Source organism: Antrostomus carolinensis, unplaced genomic scaffold, assembly GCF_000700745.2.
Source record: "Antrostomus carolinensis isolate BGI_N321 unplaced genomic scaffold, ASM70074v2 scaffold15646, whole genome shotgun sequence".
In the NCBI taxonomy this organism is placed as follows: Eukaryota; Metazoa; Chordata; class Aves; order Caprimulgiformes; family Caprimulgidae; genus Antrostomus; species Antrostomus carolinensis.
This window is the reverse complement of record NW_010321288.1, coordinates 16,748-41,351: the sequence shown is the minus strand read 5'-3', so window position 1 is coordinate 41,351 and position 24,604 is coordinate 16,748. Positions and strand designations below refer to the sequence as shown.

General features: G+C 40.1%; 1 protein-coding gene across 1 annotated transcript in view; it reads right to left on the bottom strand.

Annotated features, from left to right (window-relative positions):
• Positions 1 to 6,365: 6,365 nt before the first annotated feature.
• CRCP (CGRP receptor component) overlaps positions 6,366 to 24,604 on the bottom strand; it is a 30,661-nt gene continuing 12,422 nt past the window's right edge. Inside the window, exons 5-6 of the mRNA XM_010169881.1 lie at positions 14,743 to 14,800; positions 6,366 to 6,509 (exon numbers count right to left, since the gene is read on the bottom strand). Of these exons, the coding sequence (XP_010168183.1) occupies positions 6,366 to 6,509; positions 14,743 to 14,800 (202 nt within the window). The remainder of the gene's footprint in view (positions 6,510 to 14,742; positions 14,801 to 24,604) is intronic.

The following is a 24,604-nucleotide window of genomic DNA, read 5'->3' as shown; positions in this document are numbered from 1 at the left end:
ACTGTGTATCACTGTTCCATAGCAGTCAGATAACTGAACGCAGCTAATTAACAGGAACTCGGTAATTTGAACTGGGTGAGGAGCCCTTTCAGCCCAGGGCAACTGCAGACGCTTGAACCAGAGCTGCTGATAAAAGGCCCTGGGTTCCCCCTGGCTGATGCCCTCCCTCCTTGACGGGCAGCTGTAACCTTGAAAGTCCTTTTAGACTCGGCAAAACTATCTCTAGTCCAACAGAGTGCTTTTCTAAAAAGCCTTTAGCAAGTCTCTAGGGGTTAACTTGCACTATATATATAAATATATGAATATATAAAGTGTGGGAAGAGCTGGGAGAGTACCCCCCTCATGCTCTCCACCCAGCTGGATAATTTCAACAGCTCAGACTTTCTATTTTTGGATGCCTTCTTCTTGACAGCGTCTGGCCTGTAACAAAAAGGATTTGCTCCCCTGAACTGACATCCCGTGACGGAGGAGGCCCAGGAACGGATGTGGGGCAGGAATCAGGGTCAGGGAGTGGGGCTGGCTCTCCCACCCTGGTACAGCCACCAGTTTTGGGGCAGAGGAGCCTGGTTTTGGTGCTCAGAGCTTGGAGTGAAGGGGGTGGTTTAGCCTGGAGGAGCCCCAAAAGTGGCACAGGGGTTGCAGATGAGCAGAGCCCTCTTGGGCCAAAGCACAGCTCATTGCCAGAGCAGTGGGTTTAATCTTGGGCTTAACGTCCCCTTCTCTGTCCCTGACACTCTGCAGACTCCACAGCCCGTCCCTGGGGGAACCGGTTGGGTTAATCGAGGCATCGCCCGCTCAGGGGACAGCTGGATCCTGAGCCTGAGCCTGCCCAGCACCACAGCCCTGGCATGGAGACCTCTGGGTTAACAAATCTCTGAGTAAAGCAAATCTTTACCTTTAATTTCACATAAGTGCTGCAGGGGCCAGAGGCTGAGGCTGGGACAAAGCCCAGAGAGAAACGGTTCCTCCATCATGAGCACGTGGCAGAGCAAATGCTCCAGAGGACCTGCAAAAACACCCCGAGTTCCCAGAACAGCACCCGACGTGCACTTTTAATTCCATTGCTTTTAAAGGAGTTGCCCTCCTGCAGAAACACCAACATAACAGGTCCCTGATGTGCTGCAACAGCCCAACGCCAACAGGAGCTGCGGCGAAGACGTCTGGTTACCTGTTTCCAGCTGGGACTGACAGTGTGAGCTCATCCCCGTCCCCCTTGTGCTGACATCCCAGGTGAAGGCCCCACTCCACAGCCCCGCTGATGCCCCGGCTCACCTCAGCCATCACCATCCTGCAGCCACGTTTGCCTGGGAAGTGATGGGGCATCTGTGCCCACGCTGTCCTCCTGTCCCCAGAGAGACCAAGAGCAGGGATTTTGGGGGTGAGAGGTGGAGGACTTTTCAAAACAGCTGGGTTTGGTAGGGTTTTTCCTTCTTTTTTTTAAATTCTTTTATTTTTTTCAAATGAACAATGAAGTCTCTGCCTGGCCCCATAAAAGAAAAGGGCTGAGCAATTCCTGCCAGCTTTTCTCTCACAGCTCAGCAGGGCACCGAGCGGGAGCCCAGCGGGGCCAAGCACTAATTGCACGCAGCGGGTCGGGCAGTGCAGCTGACCGTTAGAAGAAGGACGAGGGCTGGGACACACAAACATGGGCTTTAAACCACAGCGGCACAGCGAGCCCTCGCGCTCGGCATCAAACCCATCCGAGGTGACTGAAGACGGTGGAGCCACCACGGCCACCTCCCTGCACCCAGGCACTGGCTCAGCCTGGTCCCCGTTCAAGGGAATGGGAAAAGGTTAAAATAAACCAGAACATCCAACAGCTCTGCTAAAGCTGCAAGGACTGGACAAGGCAGAGCCATGTATAAAAATGCACCATCAGCACCGTTCCAGAGGTGGCTGCGAGAAAAAACTCCTGCAGCAGGTTTGGCTGTGGGGAAAAAAGTGAACTTCAAAGAGGGATTTCAGTGCTGGGTGTCTCTGGTGCTCCTGTGAAGCGTGTCCTCCCCGGGCTGGATGTGGCAGAGATGCTGGTGAGATCCATTCCGAGGATGCTCTTTATCCCCCACGTACCATCCAGCGCAGCTGCAGCTCCCAACCCTGCGGGGACCGTTGGCTTGTCCGTGCGCAGCAGCATCCCCAGCCCTCCCTGCAGCTCCCTGCTCAGCTTCACTATTTGCATCCTGTCCTTCCCAACGATTTTTTGGCTTTCCCATCTCTTTTCAGAGGTTCTTTCACCCCGTTTGGCTGGATTGCAGACTGGCTTTCTTTTAATTATCGTTAAAGTTTAACAGCATCACAGCTACCTTTGATGGTTGTTTTTATAAACACTAAAGTTCATACAATAAGGAACCTTAATGCAGGGAGAAATTAATATAAGCAACATGTGCAGGGAGCCCCTTGCTCGTGGCAAGCAAAGGTTCTTGGGGTTTAACAAACATCTCCTAAGTACTCGCTGCATTTCAGTTGTGCTTTGGCCAAAGCTCTGATTTTTTCAGCACAAGCATTTCTTTTTGCTCAATAAAAACTTTGCAGCAGGATTTCTTTCTGTGGGAACAGAAAATATTTTCTCTGTCAACGTTTTCAGCAGTTCCAACCTAAACAACACTGCCATCAACTCCCTTCAGGACCCTGGCTGGATCCCAAACTGCACCTCCACAGCAGCCCTTTGGAAAGGGGCTAACGTGACCTTCCTCTCTCCGTGAAGGCTACAAAACATCACTCATGGTTTTAAAGGGCACTCTGGGCTTCTTTAGAGAAGTCCCTGGGCTCGTCTGGGGGCGTGTGGCGGGGCTGGATGCATCCAAGCTGCTGTCAAAATATTTTAAAGAGCTTTAACAACCCAAGGACAACAGTTCCCTACCTGCCTTGACTCAAACCCCCTCCCCTTTTACAGGATCTCACCTGGGAATGGGGATCCCAATCCCCAGCCTCACAGCCCGGCATCAGGAGCGTTGGGTTATCAAGCTGGTGGTGAGGAATGAGTGTCCTTAGGGCAGGATCTCACCACCCAAAGGCATGGCTCTTACAGGTGAGGAAGAGGAACGATGCTCATTTTGGTGCTCACCATTCATGTCTTGGTGGCTTTCAGCTGCCTGCTGCCCACCCTGCTCTTCTCACATCCCCACCCAGGTCCCCAACATCAGCTATACCACAGTGCTCGCTGTGGGACACCAACTGGAGCTTCCCTACCAACACCTCACTGATGCAGAAAGGCCGGTTTTGGTGTCCCCGAGTCACCCTTTGCAAACTCAATTTCCTTGAGACAGCAGTGATGTTCCTGCACGTGTTGTGCCACCACGGTCAGCAGAGCAACGTCCACGTACACCAGCTCAGGATCTGCTCCCACAATTGTACTGAAAATACAAGAGGAACCTGTGGAATTTCAGTTTCCTACATAAACACGACTCTCTGTTTGCCATTACATAAATTAAATGAACTACTTCTCTGAGAGCATGACTTCCCCTGCTGAAGGGGACACGGCCACCAGCCCCACGATATTCAGCAGCCCACCCGCAAGGGAACATTTTCCTTTGGCTTCATGGCTCAGCTCCATCCTCAGACTTGATCTTGTGCCCAAATGAAGAGCACAGATGTTTTCATTAGAAAGTCATTTCATCACACAGTTCAGCTCCCCGTTATCTCTGCTGCAAGCGATGTGCAAGACGAGCAGCGCACGCAGGACGTGCCTTCGTGGTGGGGTCATTCCCAGGGACACGAGGCCGTGCAGTCTGGCACTCCTCATCCTATGAAATTCCTAACTCGACTCCCTGCAAGGAACAACCAGAGCTGTCATTTTGCCAAGACCCAAACGCACAATACAGAATAAAAGTGAGGAACACGTAAGAAATGAGAAAGCTAAAAATAATGTGCACTTCTTAAATATTCAGGAAGTGCAGAGAACTCTGCCCTTTTCTTCTCAAAATTACAGATTAAACTTTTCAGTGCCCAACACACACCTGCTTTTTCTGGTACCCGTGACGCATCAGAGGGTCACTCTCTTCATGTCTCGTCTCCTTCAAAAGAACTGGCAGAGCACATTTATCGTGTTAGGTAACTGATTAGTTAAGAAAACAAAGAGCAGCCTTGGGAGACAGGCAGATCTTTTATGTAATATCTAGGACACCGGAAAAACAGTATCACACTAAGCAAGGTGACATTTGCTTTCCATAAACCATTTCTGAGTCTCAGGTTTCCAAAGAACACACCCCAGAGCAAACAGCACAACGTGAAACCTGCTCTCAGAGCCAGAGTGATCCCTCACCTGCACTTACACGGCCAGAGAGTGCAGACAGTAGATTTTAAAAAAGATTTATGTAATGCAGATGTTGAAATCGCAGATCCCTTCAAATGTTACATTTTTAAGGGAAATTATAGTTTATGTGTCTTAATTGAGACTAAACAAGCTATCCATGCATTTACACAAGTTTAATGGATGTATCCATCTGGAACTGATCTTGATAAAAAGGTTCAATGGCAAGTGAAAGGGTTCTTGTATCTCGTGCAATACGCACACAACAGAAGACAACGTGGATGCTGGCAAAAATCCCTGATGATAACAAACCAGCAATTCCCAAGATGGAACACCCAGCTTCAGATATCTGTTCAAATACCCTTGCTGGCTAAAAATACTTGTTATCTGCTTCCATCTGCTTTTTTTAAGTTTAGAACATGCTTCAATAACTTCATTTTAGAAAAAGCAGACATATAAAAATGTAAACATTTGCAGCCCAAGGCCACAGGATGTCAAACATCACCAGTGACTGCCAAGAGTAAAAATGCTAATTTTAAAATTAATTTCACGCCATTCTGTGATATACTCTACTCATCTCTTTTGTTTTGTTGCCCATTTAGAGAGAAAATACACACTGATGTATCACACAATCACTAAGTACTTTTCCCCTCTGATACTATACTTACCCAGTCAAAACCTACCTTTAGTCTTCAGCCTTGGAATGCATTTAATATAAGATAAATTATGTTTATGAAGTAATAAATGTATTTTTTGGTAATTTCCTTTCCCTTCCAAACATCAAAGAAGCTTAAAATACCACGGAAATGTGTATCACAAATCCCTCAGACACAGAAGTTATCACTCCCTTTCATATACGGCACAAATAAAGCTCATAAAGCGTAAATTCTTTGTATAAAAACACAAAATAAAACCATGACAGAAGAGGGGAAAAAAAATAAAAGACCTTGAATCAAAGTAGCTGACATCTTGTCCATAAGCCACAAAATTCCCTGGATGTACTCCAAACTTTATTCCTATTTCCAGTACATTATAATAATTATAAAAGAATCATCTGTAGCCATCGTATAAAACCAGTGCCATGTGTAACTCATGACTTTATGTATATATATGTATACATACAAAAGATTTATTAATATCATCAATGCTTTCAATATTAAATACCTGATCCTGAAATCTTTAATCAGATAAAAGCTCAGTACACAGAAAATTCTGCTTCAACCAGGACAGATTCTCATTCTTCTAAACCAGATCAGGATTTCACTTCAGTATTGACTCACTTGTTTATTCCACAGTGAACAGCACATCCACAGGACTGTGACTTGCCTACATATAAATACTGGAACAAACATTCAAAGGGAAAATACACACCTCATGCCTAAATGTTCTTCTGTTTGCATTACTAAGAGCCTGAACATTTGAGTCCAGAGCTTGAGCTGCTGTAAACTGGTCCAACTCAGCTGATTTCAGTGGCAATATGTTGCTTTAGCTGATGATCTCAATCTCTCTTATCAAGTACAGACTGTCAGACACCCTCGAGAACAGTTACTCTACTGACAGATCTTCTCACTTCCATGGTGCCAGCAGCCTACTTGAAATGGTCTGGCCAGATACCAAGGAGTTCTTGAACATTAGTCTATGTACTGAGCCCTTTTCACGAATAGCTCCACAAGTTGGCTTTGTGTGGTAGATTGTATTCTGCAAACCAGTTGGGCAGTTCAAAAGCATATGAAAGCAATTATAACTCTAGTACTGCTGTGCTAATTAAATCACTGCTGGTTGCATATAAGCCTATTCAAATGTACAGTTGTTATACGGGTAATGGAAAAAATACAAAAGCTTCAGATTTTGTGACCCATAATTTCTCAGACTGCTACATTACAAACCCAGTTATGACCATCCCTGTTTCTGTTTCTGATGAAATGCCAAAACCATGGTGTCCTTTTCCATGCTTTCTTAGAAACAATTGGTTCCCTCATCACCTCTGAGTAATAAAAATTTTAACATTTTACAATGATGTCCAATACAAGATGAAACCGGTATCAAGCAGAAAGCAGAAGAACATTAGCTGATTCTCTTCTGCTGAAACTGTTACCCGCTTTGGTCTAGATGCCTCCTACGCTTGGTCACCTTTGTCTTCGGTTGCCATTGCCGAGTCTCTTTGTTGTTCTTCTGGATCTCCTGGAAGAATACTGGTGACTGTCTGGAGAAGTGACTCAATCTGCTCTTCTGTTAGCCTTTCCTCGCTTTCTTCTACCATCTGCAGGTCAAAAACCAACCTATTGTAATCATTAAATCCATACTTCCTTCCTCAGCTCCAAAGAGAAAGGCTCAACTAATTGGGAAATACTATTCTAAATGGATGAAAGACATAGTCTGAGCTCATTACAAAAGCATTTCACAAAGTGGAACTCTTACAATATTTTTATTTTTTTTTAAAGAAAGAAGAGCTCCATTGTTAACCATGACAACTGGCACGGCATAATGAGACCCTGCTTTCTTTACAACAAGGAAAACCACACACTCAGAAGAGGCTTTTCTCCCTGGTTTCTCCTAAAGCCTCTCAACCTACTGAGCCAGGCTTTTCATTAAGCTCACGCATAGAGCTATCTTCCAGAGTCCCTGGTTTCTCCTAAAGCCTCTCAACCTACGCATCAGTATCCTGAGCCAGGCTTTTCATTAAGCTCACGCACAGACCTATCTTCCAGACTATTTTTCTAAGTTCCTGTGCTTTCATGTAAGAACTGAAATGACATAACCTGACAGTGGTTATCTGAATCTTGGTATCTTACCCGGCACCTAGGCTATAAGTAATGAGGCCATAAGAGAAGCCATCTAATCCTACAGCAGCCATACGTCACTGGAATTTACTTAGATTGTGAGATTCCTGAATATAAAGGCATAGAAAAGCTCAGAGCAACACAAAACATGCTGTCACAAATCAACAATAGAATTCTGTAAGATTAATTAGGGACCTACTCTCACTGTGGAGCTGTGGGAACTCTTATATCACTGCTACCAGTAAAAATAACTGCCCTAATTTATAGGCAGTTGTTAAAAGGAAAAGCTTGTCAGAGGGCTGGAAAAGCGAGCCAAAAGAACTCTTCAAACGCAAATGAAACCAATTAGGATTGCGGGGTTTGAGATTTTCTTTTTTATACAAAGTCCTCTAAAACGTCCTTTGAAGAGGGGTGATTTATATTAATTATGGTTCCAAGTCAATGCAGGTTTAATCAGTTCTAGCTATCAATTGTCAGCTATTCAGATGCATCTTGCCTTCTAAAACGCAGAGTGGGATATTCAATTAACTTTTTTTTCTCTTCAATGTCCTACAAGCCCTCTGTGCACAATGTGATCATCTTTCATCAGCCATTATCCACAGATCCTTGAAAGCCAGCACACTAGAAGCCACTCATGTAGCAAAAAGCAGACAGTGAATATCCATTTGCAAATGACTCTTTCTGGGTACTATCCCGATCAAAGGATGAAATTCTCTGTGGAGTGGCTTTCCAACTACTGTTTAGTTCAAGAACTACTGTAGGATCCTGGCTTGAAAACCAGCCCTGGCTCTCATTACCGCCAGATGCTATACTACACACTGAGTAAAAATATACTAAAAATCCTCCTAATGTTACCCTTCTGTGTAAGCAACTGCTGCAGCTACTGAAGTGGTATCAGATAATCATCTGCATTTCAGAAGTTATCATCTCAGCAGCTTGAGTAGCACACCTTGGAGCATGAACATTACACAATAAAGTATGTTCCAGTGTGTAAATACACTCTTTGTTGCCAATACTGCTGACAAAGCCATTACTCTACAGATGACCTACGCTGTTAAGTTTTGTAAAGGATCATCAGCCTGGGTTCTGGACTGGATTATGGTGTTATTAATTACTGTTACATTGAACTTTAAAGGTGACAGCCCCATAGCAGCAGGAACCATAAAAGAAAAAGCCCACACCCTTTGGACAGGCAATATCACTTAAGGCAGAATGATTTATCTCTTAGCAGTCAATGTCCCCTGCGTTTGTTACCATCCCACTGCCTCCCCATCTTCAGACAAATGGCACCTCACCTGGTTGAGATTTGATTTATTGGATCATGTGAAGGCTGCCCCTCTTTCCCATTTAAATTTTATCTCTCCCTATACATGTCCTTTCCCTTTCTTCTCCAAACACTTCCTTCTTTAGGTGCTGGCTTCAGATAGTCAGAATTAAACACAAGGATCTGATCAGAACTTAACTAGATAATAGAGAGTGATTTCTACATCAGCATCATCTCTTCTCAACCTCTGCATTTAAAGCAGAATATACTTACATCAGTGTCTAAGCACTGCTTCTTACATACCACTGAGTGCCAAATGAGTAATGCCCCAACTCCCAGTATAAACAATCACCTTGATGTCATTTCTACTGGGTGAAGGCGGAAGCCTGCAGGACTGACAAACTACAGATACAACTCGGGGTATTGACAGATGAGCTCTGGTGATTGCTTTGGCAGTTTAAGAAAACACATTTTACCAGAAACTTGATGAAAGAAAATAGTTTCTCATGTTTCAGATGCTTTGGTGCTGTAACTGATGTCTCATTAAACTGCTGAGAAAAGCATCTTTAAAGATAGATGCCGGATACTGCACTGAGAAGTGGGTGAAGTAGCTCTAAATTCCCTTCTGTTGACAGATCTGTAGTCTCTGCCAGAGGGAAGTGGTAATTCCCTAAACTGTGTAGCAAATTCATCAAGGACTCACCTCTCAGTGCCTCCGAGCCACACATCCTCACTGCCAGCTCTCACACCAGGAACTACCAAGAGACAAAAATCTACATCTGGCAGGATGGACAGCTTATTATTCAAGTTGATGCTTCAGCGCTATTTTCCTTTGATACTGTTCAAGAGTTCAAAGGATCAAAAGCATAAGCTATAAAATCAGTTTTTTTCACTCTTTAGTGAAACAGCCTGAGCAGTGACTTAGGAAAACACAAGCAATTAGGAAGCAGCAAAGCTGCAGGTCAAAAGGAAAAATTCAAAAACTAAGCACAGAGAACGTGTAGATAAAGAGACAAATGAAACTGTCCTAAAGGAAAACAGGTATCAAGGGAAAAAGAATGTCACTCCGAAGCTTTTTCTAGATTCAACAGATGTCCACATAAGTCTTCTGATTTACAACTATAAGACAAAATAGCTTCACTACTGACCACGCTAGGAAATAGTGTTCTGATGCTCAGAAGATAAATTATGCATAAGAAAAAGCCTAAGAGGTGAAAATAAACAATTGTATACAAGTACGTACTTTTCTAGCAAGAATTTTACCAATATATGAAAAAATAGCTATCAAAAAGCCTTGCTAACCTCTGACTTGCAATTGGCTGAAACTCCTCAAACAACAGATCCCAACCATGAGCAGTCAGGAATGCAAAGTTTAGACTAAGGAAAACAAAAATGCAAGTGTTTTTAATAAGGGTATGACATAAGATGTTTGTGTTGGCAGTGCCACATACACCAAATGGGAATAGATTCTCCTCACAGACGATGCCATGTGCAAAGTGTATGGTATCATCAACCAAAGCTCTGCTGAACTGTGTATATTCAATATTCAGGGATTTGTGCAAGTAAGAGAATTGGCCAAGATTACAGTAACACAATTTACAGATAAAAAGCACCCTGATGTGCAGCAAGACAAGCATGTCTCCTTCTCAGGGCTGAGAGCAAGCATTTGCTTGAAACAAACACAAGAGAAAGGCAGTGAGCCATGTCAGCTACGCTGCTTCTTGTAATAAATAATTCCCAAGTCACTACTGCTTTTCAGCATTCAGCTCTATACTATCCCAAAATAACTACAGTGGTTTTGTAGCAAACATTAAAGCCTATCAATGTCATCCCTACCTATATACAGTATTTGCTATGAAATGCAACTACGTAGTCCAGATCAACTCAAGCCAGGCCTCAATAATAATATCTATTTCACACCAACTAGTAACAGTTATTAAACTCTCATAGTAATATATACAAACAGTAAACAATTCTCACATTTCATTTCCCTCCCAGCTAATGCTCTAAACAATATAATCTACAAGATGATCAAAGAAGGAATCAAGGAAAGAAGCAGGGAAACTTTATTTGGTAACTTCATTGGCATAAAATTCTTACAGCTAAAAATAGGGAGGCATGTACCCTTGCAGCTAGTGTGTACTTTTCAAGCCTGAGTACCCAGAGTTGTTTCTTACTTTACTGATAAAAGCAGCCAGATCTTCAGAACTGTGGAACAGATACAAAATATGCAGAAGGCAGCTGCAGCCACAGTACTGCTCGCCTCTGAGAGCAAAGTTACCTTTATTTAGAGTCTAAGAACCAATTCTTCACCTGCTTAAGCATCTCGTACCTACAACTGTTAAGCCACAGCTTATGTATTGACTTAATTTCAAGTACTCAAGAGATCCTTAACTGGAGTTTAAGATTAAAATGAGGTAAACATTTACTAAATGGAGAATAAGTCAAGAAAAGGATGTCAATTCTGTTCTGCCTCTCCAGAAACATCTACGCACAGGCTTTCTGACACAGCAAAATGAAACGTGCATCCAACATCCATCACTGAATCTTGCTACGAGAGAATGAAAAGACAAATTCCTCGCCAACTGCAGAATTAAACACTGGCAGATGCCTTGCTCAGTAACGTAACTGCTACTGGGAACCAGAGCTGTGCTTATTAAACAAATGTGTATGTGGAATATTTTACTACCACGCAGCCTTTCCCAGCTGCACATTTTAACAGTAGCTTCCTTTAATTGAGCGCTATGTGTGACTTTCTCAGAGGAACAAACCAACCGTAATTACCGAATCAGAACGTAATAACAGAACTACGTTAAGCAGTAAGTCACATTAAAACCTCCTGATAAATTCTCAGAAGCTTTTAAGATTTTATTTATTGAGAAGGTAAATCAGAAAATAACAGCTAGCCTGACTATCAAGATAATATCAAAGTGTTTATTCATAAAATAAATGTGTAACTCTTTATATTCATAGTGCCATGCACACATGGAAGCACAAAATATGAACACAGAGATATATATCCCTGCATACTTGTCTAGATTTTTTTTTTTTAACTCTGTGAAACAAGGACAAACATTTTAGGAACATGCTTTCCCTAATTACAGCCATACCTTATATCATTTTTGCTTACCCAAGTAAAAGCAAAGTATAAGAGACTTCATCATCCATCCCTTGTGCTCACCTTGTGCTTCTTTTAATCTTGCAGTGATAATGTTTATTTAATTTAGCCTCCTTAGACATGACAATACACTGCAAATGTTGAAGAATAAATAAAGCCACTCTGAAGAAGCCTAAGAAGTTCTGAAAGAACTGAGAACCTGTCTCAAGGATAAGTAATATTTGATGGGTAACTAATATATGACGGATAGCAAACCTCAGCGTAATAGAACAGAACAACCTGTTGTTCTAAGCTATTGATTATTTGAATAGCTATTGTTTAGTTATTTACAAAAACAAAGCTATTGTTTATTTGAATAATAAGCTAAGAATTCTATTTTTAAAATAGTCAGTAAACTACAGTAAAAAAGGAAAAAGGGGCTCTGATCACTTCCAAAGCTATCAAGCACATAATTTAACCCCAGTGTAGGAGGTACATATTTTATGAGAAAATGTCTGCTATTTCCTCCTTTGAGCAGTAATTTGAAATTGTTCAGCACCAACTTGCTAACAGAAGAAAAAAAAGCATATAAAAAAGAAATAAAAGACTGAATGATTGGATTAATGTCCCTCAGAGATAACTAACCAAGTATGCAAAGTGGGAAGCAAAATATATTGTTGAGAGAATAAAATGTTTAAATTCTCTAACATCTCCCATTTTCTGGAAGAATACTTTAGATTATTATTTTCTATTCAACAGTAAAAGACAATCTGCCAGGCTGGTTATGCAGAGCACATATCACAAGGTATGAAGCTCTCTGAGCTAGTTTTAAAAGCACAGAATTAAAATCTATTTTTTCCATTCAGAGAGAAGAATGTGGAGCAATTTGTTCATTAGAAAAGATAATGCTTAATCTTCAAACCCATCATGGTTCAGCATGAAGCAAAGCTGGATCACTGTCATGGTTACATCAACATTACTGTCTTCTTTTTTTTTTCCTCTCTCCTTTGTGAATCACTGAGCCAGGAACAACATATGTTAAAGATTAAAACAGGAGGTCAAGATAGCTGCAATGTGTACAGTGTTTTACCCTGTGGGATATAAATTAGAATTTCATGCTCCTTTTGTTGCTATTGTTTGAAAATAAATCCTGGCACACAGTCCAGAAAAGACAAATATGAACAATTACAGCAATTTATGCATAAAGACTTAGGAAAGAACTTGAGATCAAAAGATCACAACATAAATTTGCTTTAAATATAATTTTATCAAAATTGATTTATTGTTTGCATGCAACTAAAGTCAGGGAATTTTAGGGAAAGTAAAAAACCAAAAAATACTGGAAAGGCAAAAAAGCAACAAGCAGTAATAAATATAACGATCCTCTCACATCAGCTATTAAAAACCTATGAGGTAGATTTGACTCCATTGCATGGACAGGAAGCACTGAGTAAAAGTTTGAGACATTAAAACTATTTGAGCAAGTGAGAGACAGAGATATGGTTTGTTTGGCATTTTCTTTAAAGCTTTTTTTTTTTTTAAAAAAAAGATGGATTTGCTTAAGTTACATGAAGTGGTCAGATATTTTCATCATCATTTATTTCTTATTCAATTCCATGAGCAACTCAAAGCTTCTGAATGGCAAGGGCAAGTTCAATGAAAGAAGAATCAAGGCAATTTTAGACCTTGTATTCACTTCTCTGTATGCTGTCTCTCATCCATCAACTGCAGTGAATTGACTTGCCTATGAAATTTGTGTGGGGGTAATCTTCTCCCTGCCAACATCAAAGAAGAAAATGCTGGTAGCCTCCATGGCTCTGCATTATTTTACACCCAAAGATGCTCAGAGAAGACAGAGGCTTTGTGTGTTCAAAGATGCTGCACTGCTACAATCTCTTTTCCTTATACTCAGCAAAACCCAAAACGATTCCAGACAGCAATCAAACAGCAAAATCATTTCCTTCCTATGGCTCCTAGTCTCTGTATTTCACGAACAAAAATGGCCTGCAGTTTCCTAGCAGTTATTGAGCTCAAAAGACTTTGATGTGCTTTGATGAAAGCATAAATGTACTACAATTTCAGGGGAGCTTAATTTAACACAGTGTTAATAATCCAGTCAATTTAGATGACTGTAATACTAGTTTTGGAGAAGCTTGCCCTGGGAATTATAAGGGAACAGAAGTAACTGCATCCCAAATACTTCCATGATGATACAAATTCAGACTAGTCCCCAGATGTATGATTATTACATTTTTCACAAGTTGCTTTTGATCATTAGAGAAGAGTAACAGACCAGCAATGGACTGACACTGAACCCAAACCTCATATCTGTATGCTGTAAGTTTTAGTAATGAGTTTTATCTAACTTTGACATTACAAACCTTGGAATGTCTAAAGACACTCTACAGAAACCTGACTTCTAAAATAAAGACCCAAATTTCTTATATTTGCCTCCTGGAGTTCAAATATGACACAGGGTGCAAAACTATCTTCAGTATTTTATGGATAGGTAAGGTAATGAAGAACTAGGCAGAGTAATGAAGGGAGGAGAGAAAAGAAAGACAAAACCACGCAGTCACCTGAAAGCACCAAAAGTCCTACTGGTACCTCTTTAAATCTTCCCTTTTTTGCAGCAAAATATGATCCTGTTACTACACAGTTTGGTTTCAGGGTAAGACTATAAACAGATGTTCTTAATGTAAGGGATCTTTATTAAAAGAATATCCTCATTATAACAATCTCTTTATTACCACAGGATTTTGTATTCCTAAGGACATTCTTGAGAGAATATAATCATCTATTTCTACTTAGCAACAATCCTTCTCTACATCAGAATTATACTCAACAGATTGACAATGGCAACTTTCCATTAGAAAGTCTGTTTAAATCCATTTCTCACTCTGTACCACTGCTCAAAATTCCCTATCAGTCATTACTTGCTCCTTTTTAGCATGTTTGGTTTTACTATAACATAAATCCCTGCTGTCAAAACAACCATGTCCTCACAGCTGTCAAAAAGTGAAGTACTTGATTACAGAGCAGCAGCAAGAAGGCTCTGGTTAAATATATTCTTACTCCCAATACTGTAACTAACCTTTAATGACTGCATTGGGCATTTTCAATAAGTGACACTGCAGCAAACAGAGGTGGAGAATCTGTCTGAGAGAAAGATGGGGAAGTCTCTTTGGAGGTCTGAGAGAGGAAGCAGAGTGGATTTGAAACCATGAATGTAAAGATGTGCATAAGGGGATGCATTCAATCACTGACCATGAGAAAGTAATTATTCAATTGATCTTCAAGGTTAAAGCTGCTTTCCTTTAAGCTTTGAACAGTCAGGAGCATTGTTACTCACCAGCTGAATTTCAACTGCCGTCACAGGTCGGTGGTTAAGCAACTGGAGCTTTTCTGCTCTGTTTAAAAGCAAAGCATAAAACAATCTGCATTATTATATGATTTGAGGATCTCTCGAAACGACTGGTAAGAGGCATATACATTCCTGAGGGTTTAATTTCTGACTGGGTTTGCAGTGTGGTTTAATTGCCATGATTATTTGAGTATTTTAAACACAGTGCCTTTGTGTGAGCTTAGACATATTGCTGTTGCCATCTCTAGACTAAGAAGGCAGAGGACCTTAGATCATTACAGTGCAAGCATTAACTAACATGCACTGTTGCTTCGTTAAACGCTGGACAGAAATGCTGAACAACTCGTCAAATATCACAGACTTTTTCTATGAGCACACAACCACGAGAACAATTATCATAGCTAAGAAGTTACAATCCATCAGCCAAATGGCAATAACTTGTTTGTTCTTTTAGCCCACAGCAAATACAAAGTTAAAAAAAAAAAATCAGCTTGAAACCACTTGGTCACATGTTTTCTCTGCAACCCACATGGTTTAGGCCAATGCATTTTTTCATCCATTATTACTATGGGCTTTTCCACATGTTTGGGCAAAAATATACCTTAATCTCTGTTCCCATGTAAATCTACCTTTCTGTTGTGCTTCTAGACCTGTTGGGCAACATGCAGCAAAACAGGGGGGGACTGAGCTGGACTGTGAAGATAACTTCTTTTCCCTGGGTTGTTTTTGACTTGATTCACTGCACAGTCCCACGAAGACTTGTATGACCACAAACAGCAAGGTAGCAAAGATAAAGAAAATGTTAAAAAATCCCTCACCACCCTCAGTCAGCGCCTGAGTTGTAAAAATATGGTCATTTATTGTGGTTTAAAAGACAAGTGATAATTTTACTTACAATAATTCAAACACTTCTGATTACTTGCCCACATACTAAGGCAGACAGAAAGTGACTCAGTGCATTCAGATTTCAGTCCTATGCCTTTAGCACAAAAGCACTTCAATCAATATTAGCTTCTTATGTTTTAAATTGAGATCTGAACCTTATTTTTAATAGTCCAATTCCATTCTCCTCTGCCTACAAAGGGGAGGAGGCATTAAAACTTGTTGTACTTTGGTACTTAAACACAAAACACTTTAATATTCAGAGAGACAATTTTGCACCACTGAAGCCAGTGGCAAAATTCCTGATACATTCAGAACCATCATTAAGCTCACCCAGCCTCACTGCTTTTCTGGATTCATTTTCACCAAACAGCTATGAGCTCTACTTTTCCATCAAGAAATCATGAGATCTCACAAATGTCCATTTAAACACTTTGATCATTAAAATACAAAAAGAGGGGTATGAAGGAAAAAAAAATTTCATTGACATTTAAAAATCTTTTTTTGTTGTTTTTTTAGAAGACGTGATCAAACAAATACATTCATTAAATTCAAACCACAACATTTAGGCCATAGCTCTGCAGTCAAAAATTATTCATTTTATACCCTACTTAAAAACAAATCATCCTAAAACCAAAGTAAAAACGAGATGTCATATGCCAGCAATGCATATTTCATTCATTTCAGAAGCTCAAAACATTAACATTGACCACATAATAGCAGCATGGCTAACGATCTGAGCCGACCTCGACCCTTGTGTTTTAGAACAGAAAAGCACAATAATACAACACTCCTAAAGATAAAACAGATGTTTAAAAGGGAGCATGAAACAGTAAGAAATGCATTTTTATAATAAAACCATACAATTACAGTGTAAAAATAATAGATATAATGAGTAAACGAACTTGAATATACATTTTTTGGGGAAAAAAACCACTTTGAATGATTATTACTTGACCTATAGCCTCTCCTAGCAGCCATCTATGTTTATGCAGCTCCTCTTTATTGCACAGTTGAAGTGAGAACGGACAGTTACCATGCACAATCTTCCAGCCTGTGATACAGTAGTGAACTAAGGTTTTGAAGAACTAAAGCTTGGAATTTATTATTATTTAAAAGGCCAACTTTAATGTTTATTTAAACTGATTCTGAAGAAGTTTCCCCCTGGTTTATTGGACCTGTGGGTGGCTTTCAGGAGAACACAGACGCTGTAATTCACAGCCCGAGCCCTCCCATGCAGGCGTTTACAACCCACAGGTGAATATCTTCGTGTCTGGGGGTATTTTAGAGATAATGTCTTATTTCAAATGGCCTCTGACACTGGCTGCCTTTGACATCTAACACCAGCTAACAGCTTATAACAACGTCAGACACTGCAATACTTTATTATTCATGCATGTGCACTGGTACATGTGGAAAGACCAAGGTGCTTACACTCCTCAGGAGAAGCCTTTGACAGGCGACGTGTTGCTCTGGTGTGTACACGCACGCACGTGTACGTGTCAAGAGACTGAATTTAACACTGAAGGCAGCAGGCCACTGACACCCAAAGAGAATAAGGCTCTTCATTTACCCACTGAACACGCTGAACGAGCAGCACTAGCGTAAAATTTTCCTGGCTGACGTCTCCTGAAGGAAAAATCCTGTAGCACCACAGATTGGATGATCTAACAGACCCTCTTCAGCTAAAACGTCCACAATTGTAAGTGATTTAGTGATGGGAACGTGGCTATGGGAGACTCTCTGTGAAGACAACAGCTTTGCTGTTACCAAACACTGAGTTTCATTATACCAGAGGGTTTTGTGATGTGTATTCACTGCCCTCAAGAACAGAAAACAGCTTTGAACAGACGTCATGTTGACTGATGTTTCTAGACCCAGCCTGCTGGTGAGAAAAATCAAAATCCTAAAAATTAAAAGCTTTTAGTTCCTCAGCCATTCTGCCATCGTTTTTACAAAATGCTGGAAAATAATTCTAATAATGACTTTCAACTTCAAAAGAAAAGGCTGCAATTTTAAAATGCAGCATTTGTGAAATATTAACAATTCACAATGGAAAGCTCCAAGAAATCCTCCTATATATTCATGTACCATTAAAAACAGTACACAATTCAAATATCTTGAATTTACATTTCCTTTACAAATATACCTATTTTTTTATTATCTAAATTTCAAAACTGGAGAAGGGGATAAGGAATTAGGACTTTATAAAGAAGAAAAAAAAAAAAGAAGAAAACGCCATTTTAATCAACCACAAAACTGTTCAAAATGTCTGCTTTAAAAATGAGCTCAAATATTTTTGTTACCACCCTATCCTTTTAATCTTTTCTACTTCTACAGATTTACATCAGAAGATTTTCCTCAGTCTTCAGAAAAAGTTTTCAAAAAAGTGATATTTGGCACCAGGAAGATATTTCTACCTGCACATCAGTATTTGCTCTTCCAAGCAGGGACAACAAGGTATTCCTCAAAAAGAAAAAAAGGTGCCTATATATGTTCTCAAGGCACATATGTTAACAGTAGCTTCCAGGTGTTTTTTAAGAAACACCAATTACCAAATAGTAGAGTTCCTCAAGCTTGCCCACACTTATCTGTATGTCCTGTATAAAGTAGTAAGGATCACTGTTCCCATTTTACAGACAGGAAGACTGGAGGGGAACGATTAAGCGGTGACTGCTTTAAAGGTGTTGGGTTTTGGAGGTGTAAGAATGGGGAAGAGATGTGGTGTGGGAGGAGAAAAGGAAAAGCCCTTGAGACAGTACATCACAGCAAACATTGCTATATTCTCTGAAGGCTCCACTAAATAATGCTGAGAAGAACTGTGTGCTTGTGGCCCCTGGCCAGACCTCCTCCTACCTCCTGGGGATTTTCTAGTGCCCTGGAAAGGATCTGACCCTGCATTCATGAACTGTAAGATGCATCCAGGCTGCAAAAATACAGGAGGATGCTGGGGAGAAGGTCCTTTGTATCAGCTACGGTATAAATCAGTATTTAAAGGCAATTCCCACTGTAGTGACTACATTCTCTCTTCCCTCCTGTAGAACAACTGTTTACATTTTTCCTCCCTCTCCTGTTAACAACCCCCTGGCAGCAGAGGGTTTGGTCTTAAATTCTGAATGCTGTGATTTTACAGATGACACAAAGGAATCAGAATTAGCTTGGTAGCTAGATTTATTAAATAGCTTTGGTTTTGGAGGATCAAGGATGAAAGCCAAATATGTTTCCACTGGTGGGAAGCAGTGAATACAGCTCCTTTTGTTTTCCCATGCTAATCACTTATATCTATTTGGCAGCTTGATGTTTACAACAAGACTATTAAAAGCATGACTGAATTTAACACTGAGCTGAGAGCACCACTGTTGGCTGCTTTATTGTCAAAAAGATAAGGTATTTATAACTGCTGCCATTTACTGCTGTCGTAAGCAGTGAAAGGACAGAAATAAAACCTTAATACTGATGGGAGACAAGTACTGAATCCTTTAGACCAGAATTAAAATTGAGAGTAAGTTATTTAAGGAATCAATGAGAGAAAAACCCCTCCCTTATAAAATTGTAATAAAAGACATCATTGCCATAAAAGCAGAAGTCCTAACAGAGGTGGGTAAAGAATATTAAATAGCATCTTCAGCGTACAACAGTCTGGCCAACTCATCTGAATGAATGTATGAAAAATTTAGTGCTTTTTCCTCAAGAGCTCGGAAACCACCTGGTTCAGTGCCTGGAGCACCTGACGGAGGTGCAGAAGCTGGTGCTCTGGTCCTGGCTTTCAATGTCATTTGCTTTATGGTCCCTGGCCAAGCATGTGCCTGTGCCTCAGTTTCCAGACATCTAAAATAGAGACATTTTCAGCTCTGACAGGAGAGCTGGGAGGATATCTATTTGTAAAACACTTCCTCTCTCCTCTTCCTCCCAAAGCCCTACTTATAAAGACAGACTTTTATACTCACTGTTAGTGAATTCATATAAGATTCTCACCGCACTGTACACTCACATGCCACTCCTGAGATCAGAGCCTTTTCAAACAAGTCTTTCTTCACTTTTGTAGCAAGACATCTCCCAATACAATCCTACAGCTCCACCACACCTCCAGACAAAACATATTACTGGAATGTTACAAAAGAACACATAAGATAAATCTTCTCATATTCTTGTTTTTCAAAGTAACACCTTTGCAACTTGTTGCTGACAAAACTTGAGAGCCAAATAAACAGGATCAAATAGCCAAAGCCATATCACACCTGTGCTAAAGAATGCAAATCTTAATTATCCAGAGCTATTTTAAAACAGGTAGATCTCCATCATGTTTACCACAGGAAGATTACTGGCAGTGCAGGTAACAAGAGAAATAAACTGAAACCAATTATACATCATGACTAAAAATCAATTAGTGAAACTGTTCATGTTGCCTGAAGACAAGAAATACAGGACACAATAAAAAAGGTCACCTCTTGAAGACTTTTTGCTTATAAGCCATTAACATTATTATAACTTATTAGGGAATAAAAAGAAGTTTTACAGTTGGGACAACTGGATCTCAAAACATTATTTCAGCAAAGATGGTATCATTCAGGAGATTTGCAGTTCTTAACACGTGTACATAAGAGAAAGATAATTTGCAAATAAGTCATTAAAATGTGTTATCTGAAAAATTTCCTGCCTGTTTTTGATCTGCAAAGCTCCCTACTGGAAAAATGACTCAGAATATCAAAAAGGAATTAGCAGCAGGGTGCACAAAACCAAAAGCTACATAAATGACATTTTATCTGAAGGTGCTTGTGTAGTGTTAGAAGGTTTTAGAAATTATGAACACTAATTAACACAAAAATAATAATCTTTAGACATGCTGACGTTATATAATTATGATTTAAGCAATGCATTTGTTTTATTTACATAGAGATTGAATCCAAAGACACAGAGAAATGACCAACTATTGAGTAACTGTCATCTGAAAATTGATACCTAGCCAGTTACTTGCTGATCAACCTAAACATCATTCTGGTAATGAAGATATTAAGTTATTTTATTTTGGCAAAATATTGCAAGATGGTAAAGGGATAAGTGACTGTAATTGAAGACATCTGGACAAATATGTTGATGCTAGTGTAGGTACACTGGATACCAGTATGGGTAGATATGCTCCTGCAGTAGAGAACAGTAACTTTTTATCTTTTCTCCTTTGTTTAGTAAATATGCAGCAGCTAAGATTATTTAAGAAATACCAAGCATGCATGTGTGCAAGACATGACTCTCTGCTTACTCGGGAGGTCCATGTTAGCAGCTCTCCTTGATGTTTGTACAGAGTACACACATGCACTCCAAGTACATGATCTGAAATCAGCTCAGGGGACCCTTTTGATATTTTAGTGCCAGCTCTTCTCCCTTCATGCAATTTCTGACCTTCCTTCTCCTAATAAATGGAGCAACCAGGTGGTTACTGCTCTTGGTATCCCCTTGAAGCAAACACTCACAAAATGCCTGTGAAATTCAACGTTGCAATAGAAAACTGGATTACTCAGCCCTCAACACGCTGCAAGCAGTATGAGTTGGAGCTCAGTACCCACTGCACTGATTTCTTCTAACACTGATACCAAAAATCAACTGTTAGGATCAGAGTCTCTGCGTACCTGGGATTTCCTGATAGAGTGTACAGAAAATAGAATCTGAATACTCACAACACATCAGAAATAAGCTTTAAGGAAGGCAAATGCTGCAAGCCTGAACGTGCATCAGTATCAGTGCGGACTGCAGGACTTTGCATGGGCACAGACATGATAAACCTGAATTTAGTTCATGCTCCAGAACATCTGAAAAATAAAATGAACTTCTTCCAACTCAGATTAATCCATCTTTAACTTTCTACAGCATGCATGCTTACACTCACGCTCACTAAATAAAAAGGATAATTGTCCCATGCATCTAAACAGAAAGTGAATAATACTTTCAGCTTAATTGCCTCAAAAAAGTAAGTCTTTGTATTTTCTCTGGACTGCCTGGATTTTAGTAACACTCTTTGGAACATGAAAGCTGCTCACTCAAGAGAAGAATACACACAAAAGATGAGTGATGGCTGAAAGCTATTTTCTCACACAAAATCAAGATTCCACTAATCAGAGTTAATCGCCCGTTATGCCAACTCTTACAGGACCTGCCTAGTGAGAAATCCCAAAATGGCAATTACTGCTGTTAGGCTGAGCAGAGCTCCCCACTTCTAGGCCACATCCAGCAGTAGCTGAGACTCAGCTAGAGCCAAGATCAGCAGTTCCAGCTGAGGGTAAAATGATGTGGAGCAGGCTTTGGGGCATATAAAGCTCAAGCTGTGGGAGACAAAAATGTGTGCAGTTATGGGAGAACAAAACAGGTCCGAGGTCTGCGTTCGAGGTGAGACTGCATCTTGTAGGAGGTGAGGATGCAGCATTATAATAGAGTAAACAAAATTACCTCCTAGAAGACCAAAAAAATCAGTCTTGTGTAAAAGATCACACTGCATATCTGGGTGGACAGAACAGACAGCACATTGCTACAATGCATAATAAAAAATAAAACCAGTTACATACTGTTGTGGAAATTAAGACAAAATATATCACATTCTGTCAGCAGTGAGTTAAATATTTGTAGCATTTATATATTAACCAAAACCTCGTATTATGTGTCTTGGTCTTGCCCATTGCCCTGTCCTAGCAAAAACCAGGACACTACTGAACTCCTAGACTGTATGTAAATACATATGCATGCACATTTTGTTTTTCTAGTAAGAGATGTATTGGCACAGCTAAGCAGAGAACAGTATTAGTGCCAACATACAGCACACAGAAAAAAACCCCTGACCTAAACCATCTGTGACTGCGGGGCAAATTTATCTTCAGGAATGTATGTGTTTTAGTTGCTAGGAAAACCATAAAGTAACAGCAGTTCACATAACCATTTATTTTATTACTAGCTGAAAATACTTGGGAGTCAAATCCTATGGTCTTGAGTCAACCACAGCAACTGGTGTAAAACGCTGTCTGAACCCAGATCAGGATCTGGCTTATGGATGAGCTGTCCCAAGCCATGGTCTGTGAAATCACAGTACCAGTCTGCACGTGGTCTGTGCAAATATCATAGAATGGTTTAGATTGGAAGGGACCTTAAAGATCATCTAGTTCCAACCCCTCTGCCATCAGCAGGGACACCTTCCACTAGACCAGGTACCAGGCTGTATTCTTTGCTGGGGTAACCACTGTACTTCAATGTCAGTACATTTCTCCACGATGGAATCTGAGAGCTGATAATGGTATATGAACCCCAAAAATTGAGCTACACTGCTACAGATCTAAGGGTTAATTTCCCATCAATTCAGAGGGAAGCACAATAGTCTCTTTAAAGACTATTAAATGATATTATTGTTAATCTAGCACCATCCTGGCTTTGGTGTTGAATACTTACTTTGAAGGCTTGCAAAGAGATAAAAATTACAAAGTAAACGATTCAGCCTTTGATATTGTAGAGGTTTATACAGTAATGAGGGAAAATACTTTCTAAAAGTGCTACTGATTTTTAGCTCAACACTTCCTTGAAGGTGTTGAGTTAAAGACAAAAAGGGCAATGTTTATGTAAAACTTTTAAAAACTAAGAATAATCAGTGATTGGAAATTTGGTTGTTCCACAATTAGATCTAAGATAGGCTACCTGTACCAGGAAGAAGTACAAGCTGAGCCAATTTTCATTTAACTGTAATTACAGAGCGTAAGCTTAATAAAAGTTCTTTTCATGCAATGCTATTTGAACTAGCTTACAAAATACATAGCCATTCTGGGGACTAAAACCGGAAAATTAGCTGCTAGTGGCATACTGTATTTCCAAGTACAACATGGCTTACTGTACTGTAGTGTTAGTCAAAGCTTGAGGCCTCAACAAGGTAAAATGAAATTGATGTCACTTCAGTGCTTTTCATTTAAAAAAAAAAATTCTCAGTTCTACAGTTTCAATTTTACCAAAATAACTGATGACAAGAAAAAAAACTGTGCTTTACCATACTTTACTGACTAAATTAGTGAAACACATGTTTAGATGTCTCTGAATTTGCTCCATTTGGCAAGGCAGCTATCTGAAATTACCCTGAAAGGTACATTAGTATTCATTTTTAAAATTTGCCTTTCAGGAAAAATGATTTTTGTTTTTTTTTTTTTTTGCCTGTAACACTAATGAGAAAAACCCATCACAAAGTGGATAGCTGTCAGCACAAAAGACATGCTGCTCCATTAATCTGGTATTTTGAGTAGCAAATATCAGCAATAACAGAAAGAAAATATTTGAGGTGATTTTACAGGAACTACACCACTTGCCAGCACAATGCTATCCACTCTCTAACTGGAGCCAGAACTTCAGGACATCACGTGTAGCCAGACAAGCAATGCATTCTGCATGGTTAGTACTGCAGGTTTGTGGAAGGAGGGCAGGAAAAATAAGAATTCATTAACTTGATTAAAAGCTCCATTCTGTAAATGAATGTGCCTCAATACTTGGTGCTTCTCTGGATGGTGTCTGGTTTTTCTTCACTACTTGGAAATTCTCACATACACGAGCACAACCTAGTGCTTGTGTGCTGCAATAACATGCTGAGCAGGGAAAGCTCACCACCCTACCAACCTCCATCAGGTTTTAGGATAGAGCTGCAAAACCTCCTTATATTCAAAGCCCTGAAGTCCTCGTATTTGAAAATATATTGCTGAGCCTAAGTAACAGCACAAGCACACTGCTTAATTGTTTCCTCCTTGATTACAGGCATAGTCATAACAAGGAACTTAAACAGCAGAGGAAGCAGTCTAAGATGACAGGGTGTTTCTGACCAGTTGTGTCTTTTAACCAGATTCTCTATTCCTCTTGCAATGAAAAATACAGAAAGCACTGCTTTCTGTGGGGTGTGGGGACAGACACCAACTAACATATATCTTAAATCAAATCAGCTACCTTCAGAAAACTGTTAACC